We start from the raw sequence: 12,792 nt of genomic DNA on the forward strand, positions 1-12,792 counted from the left end.
CTAACCCTTCCCCTAACCATAACATTAATCATTAACCTAACTCCTAACCTTAACCCCTAACCCATAGCCTAGCTAATGTTAGCCACCTAACTAACGTTAACGTTAGCCACAACAAATTCGAATTTGTAACATCAAATAAAAATGTATTGGTCACATACACGTGATTAGTAGATGTTATTGCGGGTGTAGCGAAATGCTTGTGCTTCTAGCTCCAACATTGCAGCAATATCTAACAAGTAATATCTAACAAATTACAGAACATATACCCAATACACACAAATCTAAGTAGGAATGAATTAAGACTATATACATATGGATGAGCGATGGCAGAGCGGAAAGGACTAAGAGACAGTAGAATAGTATTAAAAAAAACAGTATATACATATGAAATGAGTAATGCAAGATATGTAATCATTATTAAGTGACTAAGATACCGTAGAATAGTATAGAATACAGTATAATGGCCTCCCGGGTGGCGCAGTGGTCTAGGGCACTGCATCGCAGTGCTAGCTGCGCTACCAGAGTCTCTGGGTTCGCGCCCAGGCTCTGTCGCAGCCGGCCGCGACCGGGAGGTCCGTGGGGCGACGCACAATTGGCATAGCGTCGTCCGGGTTAGGGAGGGTTTGGCCGGTAGGGATATCCTTGTCTCATCGCGCTCCAGCGACTCCTGTGGTGAGCCGGGCGCAGTGCGCGCTAACCAAGGGGGCCAGGTACACAGTGTTTCCTCCGACACATTGGTGCGGCTGGCTTCCGGGTTGGAGGCGCGCTGTGTTAAAGAAGCAGTGCGGCTTGGTTGGGTTGTGCTTCGGAGGACGCATGGCTTTCGACTTTCGTCTCTCGTCTTTCGCCCGTACGGGAGTTGTAGCGATGAGACAAGATAGTAATTACTAGCGATTGGATACCACGAAAATTGGGGAGAAAATGGGATAAAATTTAAAATTCAAATAAAAAAAAATAAAAAAAAGAATACAGTATATACACATGAGATGAGTAATGGTAGATATGTAAACATTAATTGACTAAGATACTAAGGTAGTTTGCCCCCGGTAATGGACTGGGCAGACTGCACCGCATATCATATGTATTGCAAATTCAGAACATATTGTACGAATTGCAATTCATAGAATATCATAGGAATTGTAATTAGTAACATATCATACGAAATGGATGATGGACATCCACAAATGAATACATACCAAACCAAACATAACATATTGTATCATACTAATTTGAGTGTCCCTGATTTGCGTTTACTATATTACGTCTACCTCTGAGTCCAGGTTGGGAGCTTGTCTTAATAAATAAAGCAGTAAGGACGTGGATCCAGATGTGAAAGGCACATTGGATAAATCAATGTAAAAGCAGTGATCTGATATATTCACAGATTTTAAAAAATAAAATTAAAAATTAAAAAATGTGTGAATATCTCATAAAACTGACGTTAATTTAGCCTATAACAGTCTATTGAATCACAAATGAAAATCATATTCCCAAAGGAGTTCTTGTCCCCAGTTGAAAGTACCTAGGTGGATGCATGCCAATTTGGGATATATGAGGAACGTTATTGAAACTGAAACATAATCGAAATTGAAACATTTATATTGTAATACATAACACTCATTGGTGACATTGACATTGATCGTAGAAATGAAGGACATTGATTTCTAGTAATGGATGACTTTTTTTTGGGGGGGGGGGGATTTGCTTCGAGGCAATACTGAGTATTGCATAGCATAGCATTACATAGGCCCACAGGATATTGCATATAGGCCTATATCAGAACACCCAAATATGTCTGTGTTTGCTTTGATACCATAATAACTTTAGATGCACAATCGAGAGCATCCTGTCGGGCTGTATCACCGTCTGGTACGGCAACTGCTCCGCCCACAACCGTAAGGCTCTCCAGAGGGTAGTGAGGTCTGCACAACGCATCACCGGGGGCAAACTACCTGCCCTCCAGGACACCTACACCACCCGATGTCACAGAAAGGCCATAAAGATCATCAAGAACAACAACCACCCAAGCCACTGCCTGTTCACCCCGCTATCATCCAGAAGGCGAGGTCAGTACAGGTGCATCAAAGCTGGGACCGAGAGACTGAAAAACAGCTTCTATCTCAAGGCCATCAGACTGTTAAACAGCCATCACTAACATTGAGTGTCTGCTGCCAACATACTGACTCATCTCTAGTCACTTTAATAATAAAAAATTGGATGTAATAAATGTATCACTAGCCACTTTAAACAATGCCACTTAATATAATGTTTACATACCCTACATTACTCATCTCATATGTATATACTGTACTCTATACCATCTACTGCATCTTGTCTATGCCGTTCGGCCATCGCTCATCCATATATTTTTATGAACATATTCTAATTCATTCCTTTACACTTGTGTGTATAAGGTAGTGTTATGAAATTGTTAGATTACTTGTTAGATATTACTGCATGGTTGGAACTAGCTACACTCGCATTAACATCTGCTAACCATGTGTATGTGACAAATAAAATTTGATTTGATTTGAACTTCCACTGCTTTACGTTCAGGAACAAGTGCTGAATAAAAACAACAGTGAGATCCCACATGCCACAGATTGAGTAGGCGTCCATCCCAAACTCTGACCCCTTGACTTGAGCCGAGCTGCATTTCTTTAAGCAGAGTGTGATGCAAAGATTACAAAAGACAGACTCAATCTTCTTTCTCTAGTGCCTCAAATGTGGTGGTGTACTGGGTCTATTTCCAATGGGTAATCTGAATAGAGAGCAGCATAGCTCCTAATAGAAGACGTCCACAGCTTTACAGGGACACAGGGACTAGAGGCACTCCGCAGTGGGCCTGTAGCGGGGGACACTTTGATGTGTGATGACCAGGCCACTGCTGTTGGACAGAGGGTCAGAGCCTTTAAGTTGAGTGTGTCAAGAACTGCAATGCTTTCCTGTGTGTATCAATAATGGTCCACCACCCAAAGGACATCCAGCCAACTTGACACAACTGTGGGAAGCATTGGAGTCAACATGAACCAGCATCCCTGTGGATCGCATTTGACACCTTGAAGAATCCATGCCCCGACGAATTGAGGCTGTTCTGAGGTCAAAAGTGGGTGCAATGCAAAATTAGGAAGGTGTTCCTAATGTTTTGTACACTCAGTGTAGCTCATTCATAGGGGTTGTTGTTAGCCATGCGTAAGTCAATGGTTGTTACATATTTACAACTTTACAGAGCTTACAAAATAATATTTTAGAAATACTGTACCCACTGGACACAGACATCAGTTTAACGTCTAGTTTAGATTTACATTCGGTTGAGTTGTCAACTAACATGAATTCAACGTGAAATCAACACAAAATGTCACTATGCCATTGGATCTAGGTTAACAGTTGGGTAAAAAACAAATACAAAATGCCCTTACATGGATTACTTTTTGCAAAACCAATCAGTTTCCACATTGATTCAACATCATGTGGAAACAATGTTAATTCAACCAGTTTTTGCCCAATGGATAGTCTGTACACTAGACGTCACTGTTGCCTCTGACAGTTTATGAATATCATGTGCATGCCAATTTCTTTGTGTCAGACCAGTTAGGAATAGGACTTTGAAAACATGTCTACAATGTACCAAATTATTTAACATCTTTAGGAGGGATTTCTGGTGGGTTTCCAAATATGTGTTATTTTAGTAAGGATTCTAATACAAAACACAGCAGTAAAAAGAGGTAGATAAAAAATATATATATACAGTTGAAGTCGTAAGTTTACATACACTTAGGTTGGAGTCATTAAAACGTTTTCAACAACAAAGTTTTCAACAACTCCACAAATTTCTTGTTAACAAACTATAGTTTTGGCAAGTCGGTTAGGACATCTACTTTGTGCATGACACAAGTCATTTTTCCAACAATTGTTTACAGACAGATTATTTCACTTATAATTCACTGTATCACAATTCCAGTGGGTCAGAAGTTTACATACACTAAGTTGACTGTGCCTGTAAACAGCTTGGAAAATTCCAGAAAATGATGTCATGGCTTTAGAAGCTTCTGATAGGCTAATTGACATAATTTGAGTCAATTGGAGGTGCACCTGTGGATGTATTTCAAGGCCTACCTAACGCAGTGCCTCTTTGCTTGACATCATGGGAAAATCTAAAGAAATAAGCCAAGCCCTCAGAAAAAAAATTGTAGACCTCCACAAGTCTGGTTCATCCTTGGGAGCAATTTCCAAACGCCTGAAGGTACCATGTTCATCTGTACAAACAATAGTATGCAAGTATAAACACCATGGGACCACGCAGCCGTCATACCGCTCAGGAAGGAGACGCGTTCTGTCTCCTAGAGATGAACATACTTTGGTGCGAAAAGTGCGAATCAATCCCAGAACAACAGCAAAGGACCTTGTGAAGATGCTGGAGGAAACAGGTACAAAAGTATCTATATCCACAGTAAAACGAGTCCTATATCGACATAACCTGAAAGGCTGCTCGGCAAGGAAGAAGCCACTGCTCCAAAACCGCCATAAAAAAGCCTGACTACGGTTTGCAGCTGCACATGGGGACAAAGATTGTACTTTTTGGAGAAATGTCCTCTGGTCTGATGAAACAAAAATAGAACTGTTTGGCCATAATGACCATCGTTATGTTCGGAGGAAAAAGGGGGAGGCTTGCAAGCCGAAGAACATATCCCACCCGTGAAGCACGGGGGTGGCAGCATCATGTTGTGGGGGTGCTTTGCTGCAGGAGGGACTGGTGCACTTCACAAAATAGATGGCATCATGAGGCAGGAAAATTATGAGGATATATTGAAGCAACATCTCAAGACATCAGTCAGGAAGTTAAAGCTTGGTCGCAAATGGGTCTTCGAAATGGACAACGACCCCAAGCATACTTCCAAAGTTGTGGCAAAATGGCTGAAGGACAACAAAGTCAAGGTATTGGAGTGGCCATCATAAAGCCCTGACCTCAATCCTATAGAAGTTTTGTGGGCAGAACTGAAAAAGTGTGTGCGAGCAAGGAGGCCTACATACCTGACTCAGTTACACCAGCTCTGTCAGGAGGAATGGGCCAAAATTCACCGAACTTATTGTGGGAAGCTAGTGGAAGAATACCCAAAACGTTTGACCCAAGTTAAACAATTTAAAGGCAATTCTACCAAATACTAATTGAGTGTATGTAAACGTCTGACCCACTGGGAATGTGATGAAATAAATAAAAGGTGAAATAAATCATTCTCTCTACTATTATTGTGACATTTCACATTCTTAAAATAAAGTGGTGATCCTAACTGACCTAAGACAGGAAATTTTTACTAGGATTAAATATCAGGGATTGTGAAAAACTGAGTTGAAATGTATTTGGCTAAGGTGAATGTAAACTTCCGACTTCAACTGTATCTATGTCTAATGCTCAATACGTTGTTCATAGCAAATTTTTTTTTTTTCAATCAAAAGAGAAAACTACATTCTGTTAAATGTCTCAAATTCGTCAGTGCATTTATTTCAGCAATGCACAAACTGTTAATCTTATTCATATAAAAATGTAATTGCTCTCATAGAGGTAGAACCCCACACATAACAAAACTTGACATGTTCCTAACAGTTTCTGTAATAACATTGTAATACTCTTTGAAAAATCTGAGAGAGATTCAATTAATACATGTATGTTATAAAATGACTTAGTTTAGTTCAGTTCACACACAATGTGATATTTATCCCTGAAAAGGGTGTAGGTTATGTAAACAAACTCTACAAGCCCCCTGAAATGTGGTTGTGATTCAGCCCCACATTTAATCAATGCTGTCTTTTTTGTTGAAAGTATCTCAGTACTCGTCACTATAAAGACAAGCATGTAATCATACCAAAACACAGCTAAATATAAAAACATGTTTTTTTTTTACAAACATGATGCGCAGAGAATATCCATGCACATACAGATGTAGGATCTTAATTTGACCTATATTGTAACAGCAAAATAATCCTGCAGCAATAGGATTTTAACGTTTAGTCCATAATGTTGCTTGATCGGTGGTTAGGCTATTAAACTGGCCAAAAGTATGCTACATGAAAAGCAAAATACTGTTAATATAACCGTTGGTTTTCAGTGAATTTATGTAAACCAAGAAGCTCATCTGCATTTCCTGCAGTGCAGGAAGATTCTCAGCAAAAAAGAGTGATCAAATTAAGATCCTACATCTGTATGAATGCAAATAACAGATGGGTGAATTGATCAAAATTCACACAAAATGCATACAAACATACACACATTAATGACCTGAGTGGCATTGATTCTATTATCATATAAAATAAGAAGCAAACCAATGGATTGCAGCCATTTCTCAAACTGAGTCACTGCTAAGTAAAAAGAAAGGCACTGCTTTTTACACTTTCTCTGCATGGCACTACTGACCACATTTCGGCACCAAAGCCTTCAAGTTGTCTCTTGCAGAAGTTGAATGTTCTTTAGAATATTTTCTGAGTCTTGGTGGTTCCTTTCAGAACAATGTAAGGCAATCCCAGGACCCAGTTGTCATTGGGCCAGTACTGAAGGCTTGGCAGGGAGTAGGGTATCTCATAGTTGGCATCCAAGTAGGCTATCAGGGTGCTTGCGTAGGCTACAGCCATTACTATCAGAATGTGCCTAGAGAGTGAATAGACACATGTCAGTCATACATGGATCTGTTTGTGATTCACAAAATCAAAAAGAAAATTGTTCCATCTAACTTCTATTAACATCATTGTTGTCGTCTCCCCTACTCTTACCAGATTCCATGCAGGTAGCAGAAATTAAGCTTTTGCCAGAAGCTGCATCCGAAACGATCACTGATCCAGCAGGAGATGGCCAGCACCCACAGGCCAACAGCAGACCAGCATAACCGCAGCACCTTCGGGTCAGTACAGCTGTGTGTGAGGAAAATAAAGGGAAAGAGAGAGAGACAGAAAGCAGTTCTTTGATAGCAGTTATCAGACAGTGAACTGATGGAGTGATAGGCAGTAATGTACAGTACAATAATGGGAGTTTTTTCCTTACATCCTCATCTCCAGACCCAATGAGTAGATGATGTGGAGGGCAAAGCAGTTGAGGAGGTAGGCATTGGCAGTGGGTTTGACAAAGGAGCATAGGGTGGTGACAACAGTTATCATCATGACCAGCCGGGAAAAAGTTGTCCTGCAGGGGGCGAGAGAGAGAGGGTTAGGGGTGGGTAGGAGACATAAAATTAACTTGAAGACAGTTGACAGTTATCACACGGCAGCACAGAAAACACTGGAAGGTAAATAAATGGGGACTATTGAACCAGGGGCTAGTTTTATAGTTAAATTGGGATTATCTTCACACTGTCTTAACAGTGTTAATGGGAGAGTCATTCAGAATGCCAGGGAGCCCCTCTCTCCCACTGGCTCGTGAATATAGCACACTGCAGGCTGCTCCTGGCCTGGTTGTCCGGCTCCTGGCTTAATATGGCTTCTGTTTCAACCTGGCGTGCCCTGTAAAAAAATCCTGTCATTGTCTCCTGTCTTATTAAAAGCCTACAGTACGTACTGCCGTTTGGTCCATACAGAAAGAACAGCCGCATGATCCTGTAGCAGGGAGATCTAAACACACGTGGATGCTGCTCCATGGTTACATTAAATAGAGACAGGAAGGCAGCACGCGGTACCCTACTTCCAATATTCACAGACAACATTTTGTCTGCAGAAGCCCCGACCAGGAGCAATGGTGACCAACCTGTCCTTGATGAAGGAGGGGAAGAGCCTGCGTGGGAACCAGAGACCATAGCAGAGCCCCAGGACCCACAGGATGGACAGCTCATCCAGCATCTGGCCCATGAAGCTCAGGGTCATGTGGAAGTAGGCAGAGAAGAGACCTGTAGGGAGGGGACACACGTTAATGCCCCGTTCCTAAATAGCCCCCAGCCCCTACCCAGTATCGATTGGGAAGAGGTTTTAAGAGCTATTATTGAATTCAGAATGAACTGAAAGCACCCTGATGAGGCCACCCTTGGAGTGGAGTTATAACTGAATGAAGGTTGGCCTGCTGTTTGGAAAGGAGAGTGGAGACACACCCACAAAGATCATCATGATCCAGACCAGGTGTACAGCCAGGTTCCTCTCCCTGGCGTAGGGGTGCAGCAGGTACAGCATGATGGGGGAGATCACAAAGAAGAACAGACTGCTCATCTGGAGAAACAGAAAGGACTGTTCTAAAAGAAGGATTCACAATGTAATGTAGTGAGTGATGCACCTGTCCACCATATCTATCATCATTGTTGCCATACAGGATGGTCCACAACAGATACAATACAAGAGTACAGCAGACAAGTGAGTTGCAATGTAGTTTCAGAAAGGTACATTTCTCAGCTGGACATTGTAATAAATAAATAATGTACACTTACAGTGTTGAAGTACTCCACTATGTGTTCAGAGTGCCTGTAGTTATCCTCACACCAGTCCAAATCGGAGCTTTCATAGGCGAACAGGCCTGTCATCTTCTCACTAGAATAGAACCCTGTGGGGGTGAAAGAAAGAGGCCATTATTTTCTGTTGCATTCAGAGCTTCCAGCATAGAGCACAGTATGACTAACCATGTGGATGTAGCCTTTTTCAAAGACTCCACATGCTGATCCACTTTTTGAAGACGCCATATGAGGGACTGGCTTTAGTGAAATGTCAGTTGTCTGTTTTTCACCCTTTTGAAAACATGAGCAAATATCCAGGAGTGGATGCCTTAGCATGGGCTTCTTCAATCACATTCACCAAAATGGTTGCTTCAGTGTTGCTTATGTTGTACTGAATTATAGTGCTACATCCAGCCGGCCTGTTGGATTGTTAGCAGCATGAGTAAAATTCAATGATAATAAATATAATTGAAATCAACTATGTTGTTCAAATATTACATTTAAATGGGTTACAAATAGAGTAGGATGGCCTGTCAATGCTAAATGTTCTCAGCTGGATATCCATCCATGTTTTATCCATCCATACTGCAATCATGACATGCTTTAAAATAATTGTCTTTGAGCCAAAGCAAATATTATCTTAACATCGTGTATGCAAGTAGGTTGCAAGTAGGTTGCAAGTAGGTTGCATAAGACTTTGCATTGAAAGACTCAAGAAGACAAATCATCATCATGAAATAGTGTCATCATCAAAACACCTGTAACCTGTTGTTAAAACGTATATATTGTCAACAAAACAGCACGCGTTCATATGGAATGTATGTAGACACTATATGACCACCATCTCAGGAGACTAGATAACATAGATATAGAGCTTACCTCCCATGTTGTAATCCAACCACAACTACTCAACTACTTTCCTCTCCAAGTGGCAGGTGGATTTTAAGTAGGGGACAAATGCTCCCGATCCTGTTGCACGAGTCTTTACTGTGACATCACGCCCCGGTGTGTCAAGAAAAACTACTGTGAAACTGAAATTCCCAGTGCCTTTGTTATAGTACAACCCGTCAGTTCAGAATTTGGATTAAAGTTGAATAGGAACCAAATGCACATGGGTGCATTTTACGCATGAACGTAAAGCCTGATACCCAACCTCAGCAACACGCAACGCATGATCAAACAAATTTAACTAAAACCTACCATATTACATTACCATCATTACATTATTCGTCATCCTTTGTTTGAAATGATAGTTTTAGAATAGAATGAATACACAGCTAATGGCAAAAGCTGTGGCTATTCATATTGTCTATAGCCAGGTGTACCAGCGGGCATGGCACAAGCACACGAGCGTGAGGCCACATTGGTCATATGTCACCTCAATGCCCTTTGCTTTTGACGGACGGCATAGGTAGCCAATCGTTTCTTACCCGCTGTTTGCCATTGTATTATTTATGTATTCTAGAAGCAAGAACATTCCTGACAATGCTAATTGAAACAATTGTGCTATTATGCCATTTTACAAGGAGGTGAGTTGGCAAAGTACAAGTCAGTCAAACAGCACGGACACCTGGTATATATATATTAGAAATCAAATCAAATAAGGAAGTCATTACTTCAACATGGATTAAGCTGCATGTTTAATCCCCACACAATCCCAACATATTGCCATTCATTAAACAATGAATCTAGGCCTATGCTGATTTGGAATAGGATGAGGGCCAAAGAGCCCAGACAATTATACAGCTGTATTTTCATTTTAAGAAGGTTGGTGAAATAAAGTTCCATGGGGAAGGAGGTCATAGTTGAGACCAGCTCTACTGGTCTGTCTGTGGATCATCAGAATAAGCAGGGGATCCTGCTCAGCAACTACACAGTCTCCTTATTGTGACCTTCTCCACAGGTACTAATGACAATACTCAATTATTAAAGCAGTAGCCTACCATGTATGTTTAACATGTACCTCATAGTATGGCTGTATTCATTGAGTATGTAGTCTGCTCATATGATTTCTTTATTCAGACGAAGGGTACTGCTATGGGATACCCTATGGCTCCTAACTATGCTAATTTGTAATTGGGTTACATTGAGAAACAGTCAATTCTTAATCCTCTCAAAAATGTTTTCTTGCCTAACATTACAATTTAGAAACCGTACATTGATGATATTTTTGTTCTATGGAGGGGTGATGCAAAACAGCTCCAGGCATTCCATGCTTTTCTAAACTCTTCTTCTGAGCACCTGAGATTAATCTGACACGTGTCAATCAGTTTCCTTGATCTTCTGATTTTGTGTGAGGATAATGTTCCATACACTGATATTTACAGGAAACCTACTGATCCTAATCGTTTGTTGAGGGCTGATAGTTGTCACCCGCTTCCCTCGAAAAACAGTTTGCGCTACAGCCAATTCTGTCGAATCAAATGAATTTGCAAAGATTTCGACAGAAATATGGCTGAGATGCAAAGAAAATTCAAGGAGAGGGTGTACAAAAATGGTCAGATTAATACTGCCATTGAGAAAACTCAAAACAAATCGAGACATGATCTCTTTCAAGGACAGTCTGGCAAAAATAAGCATTCTTGCGTTCTTAGGGTGCCGTCTTTCGGATGGGACGTTAAACGGGTGTCCTGACTCTGTGGTCACTAAAGATCCCATGGCATTTATCATAAGAGTAGGGGTGTTAACCCTGGTGTCCTTGCTAAATTCACAATCTGGCCCTCATACCATCATGGCCTTCTAATCATCCCCAGTTTACGATTGGCTCATTCATCCCCCTTCCTCTACCCTGTAACTATTTCCCAGGTCGTTGCTGTAAATGAGAATGTGTTCTCAGTCAATTTACCTGGTAAAATAAGGGTTAAATAAAATAAAATAAATACCACTCACTATTCAAAGTGCTCTGAACAAATGAAGGGAATCGTTCACAAACATTGGCACATTCTAAGATACGATGACAGTATCGCTAAAGTGTTTTCAGACTCTCTCTTGGTTGTATTCTCGCCGGGCAGAAATCTCAGAGATCAATTGGTAAACTCTGAAGATCCGTTCTTATGCACGACGCAACCTGGAGTGCCTGGATACAGCCCTTAGCCGTGGTATATTGGCCATATACCACAAAACCCAGAGGTGCCTTATTGCTATTACTGTATAAACTGGTTACCAATGTAATCAGAGCAGTAAAAATATGTTTTGTCATACCCATGGTATATGGTCTGATATACCACAGCTGTCAGCCAATCAGCTTTAATGGGCTCCAACCACCCAGTTTATAATAGATTATTCAATTATTGCATCTGAGCTCCTAGAGAGTGCGGCTCTCCTTGAATCCGCTAGCCAGCACCTCGCCCAAGCAGCTGTGTGTTTCTTTTGTGTCCAGATTATTGTGCCCTTCTCCACAGGTACTAATGACAATACTCATTTATTAAAGCAATTGCCTTATGTTTAACATGTACCCCATAGTATGGCTGTATTCATTGCGTATGTAGTCTGCTTATAACATAACATTGGTTTTAGTTAATTGGTTATCCACTGGTTATTCACTAGGTGCAGTGCATTCGGGAAAGTATTCAGACCCCTTGACTTTTTCCACATTTTGTTATGTTACAGACTCATTCTAAAATGGATTAAATAAATACAAATCCTCATCAATCTACACGTAATACCCCATAATGACAAAGCGAAAACAGTTTTTTATTTTATTTTAGAAGATTTATAACAAATAAAGAACAGAAATACCTTATTTACATAAGTATTCAGACCCTTTGCTATGAGACTAAAAATTGAGCTCAGGTGCATCCTGTTTCCATTGATCATCCTTGAAATGTTTCTACAACTTGATTGGAGTCCACCTGTGGTAAATTCAATTGAATGGACATGATTTGGAAAGGCACACACCTGTCTCTATAAGGTCCCACAGTTGACAGTGCATGTCAGAGCAAAAACCAAGCCATGAGGTCGAAGGAAATGTCTGTAGAGCTCAGAGACAGGATTGTGTCCAGGCACAGATCTGGGGAAAGGTACCAAAACATTTCTGCAGCATTGAAGGTCCCCAAGAACACAGTGGCCTCCATCATTCTTAAATGGAAGAAGTTTGGAACCCCCAAGACTCTTCCTAGAGCTGGCCGCCCGGCCAAACTGAGCAATCGGGGTAGAAGGGCCTTGGTCAGGGAGGTGACCAAGAACCTGATGGTCACTCTGACAGAGCTCCAGAGTTCCTCTGTGGAGATGGGAGAACCTTCCAGAAGGACAACCATCTCTGTAGCACTCCACCAATCAGGCCTTCATGGTAGAGTGGCAAGACGGAAACCACTCAGTAAAAGGCACATGACAGCCCGCTTGGAGTTTGCCAAAAGGCACCTAAAGACTCTCAGACCAAGAGAAACAAGATTCTCTG

General features: G+C 41.2%; 1 protein-coding gene across 1 annotated transcript; it reads right to left on the reverse strand.

The window, feature by feature from the left end:
- Positions 1-5,416: 5,416 nt before the first annotated feature.
- acer1 (alkaline ceramidase 1) lies at positions 5,417-9,382 on the reverse strand. Its single transcript, XM_024003506.1, has 7 exons — positions 9,276-9,382; positions 8,394-8,506; positions 8,064-8,178; positions 7,727-7,865; positions 7,031-7,168; positions 6,763-6,900; positions 5,417-6,640 (listed from the first exon to the last, which is right to left on the reverse strand). Exons 1-7 carry the CDS (start codon positions 9,280-9,282, stop codon positions 6,463-6,465), a joined length of 828 nt encoding a protein of 275 aa, XP_023859274.1. The 5' UTR covers positions 9,283-9,382; the 3' UTR covers positions 5,417-6,462.
- Positions 9,383-12,792: the final 3,410 nt, after the last annotated feature.

The sequence above is a fragment of the Salvelinus sp. IW2-2015 genome, linkage group LG16 (genome assembly GCF_002910315.2).
Source record: "Salvelinus sp. IW2-2015 linkage group LG16, ASM291031v2, whole genome shotgun sequence".
In the NCBI taxonomy this organism is placed as follows: Eukaryota; Metazoa; Chordata; class Actinopteri; order Salmoniformes; family Salmonidae; genus Salvelinus; species Salvelinus sp. IW2-2015.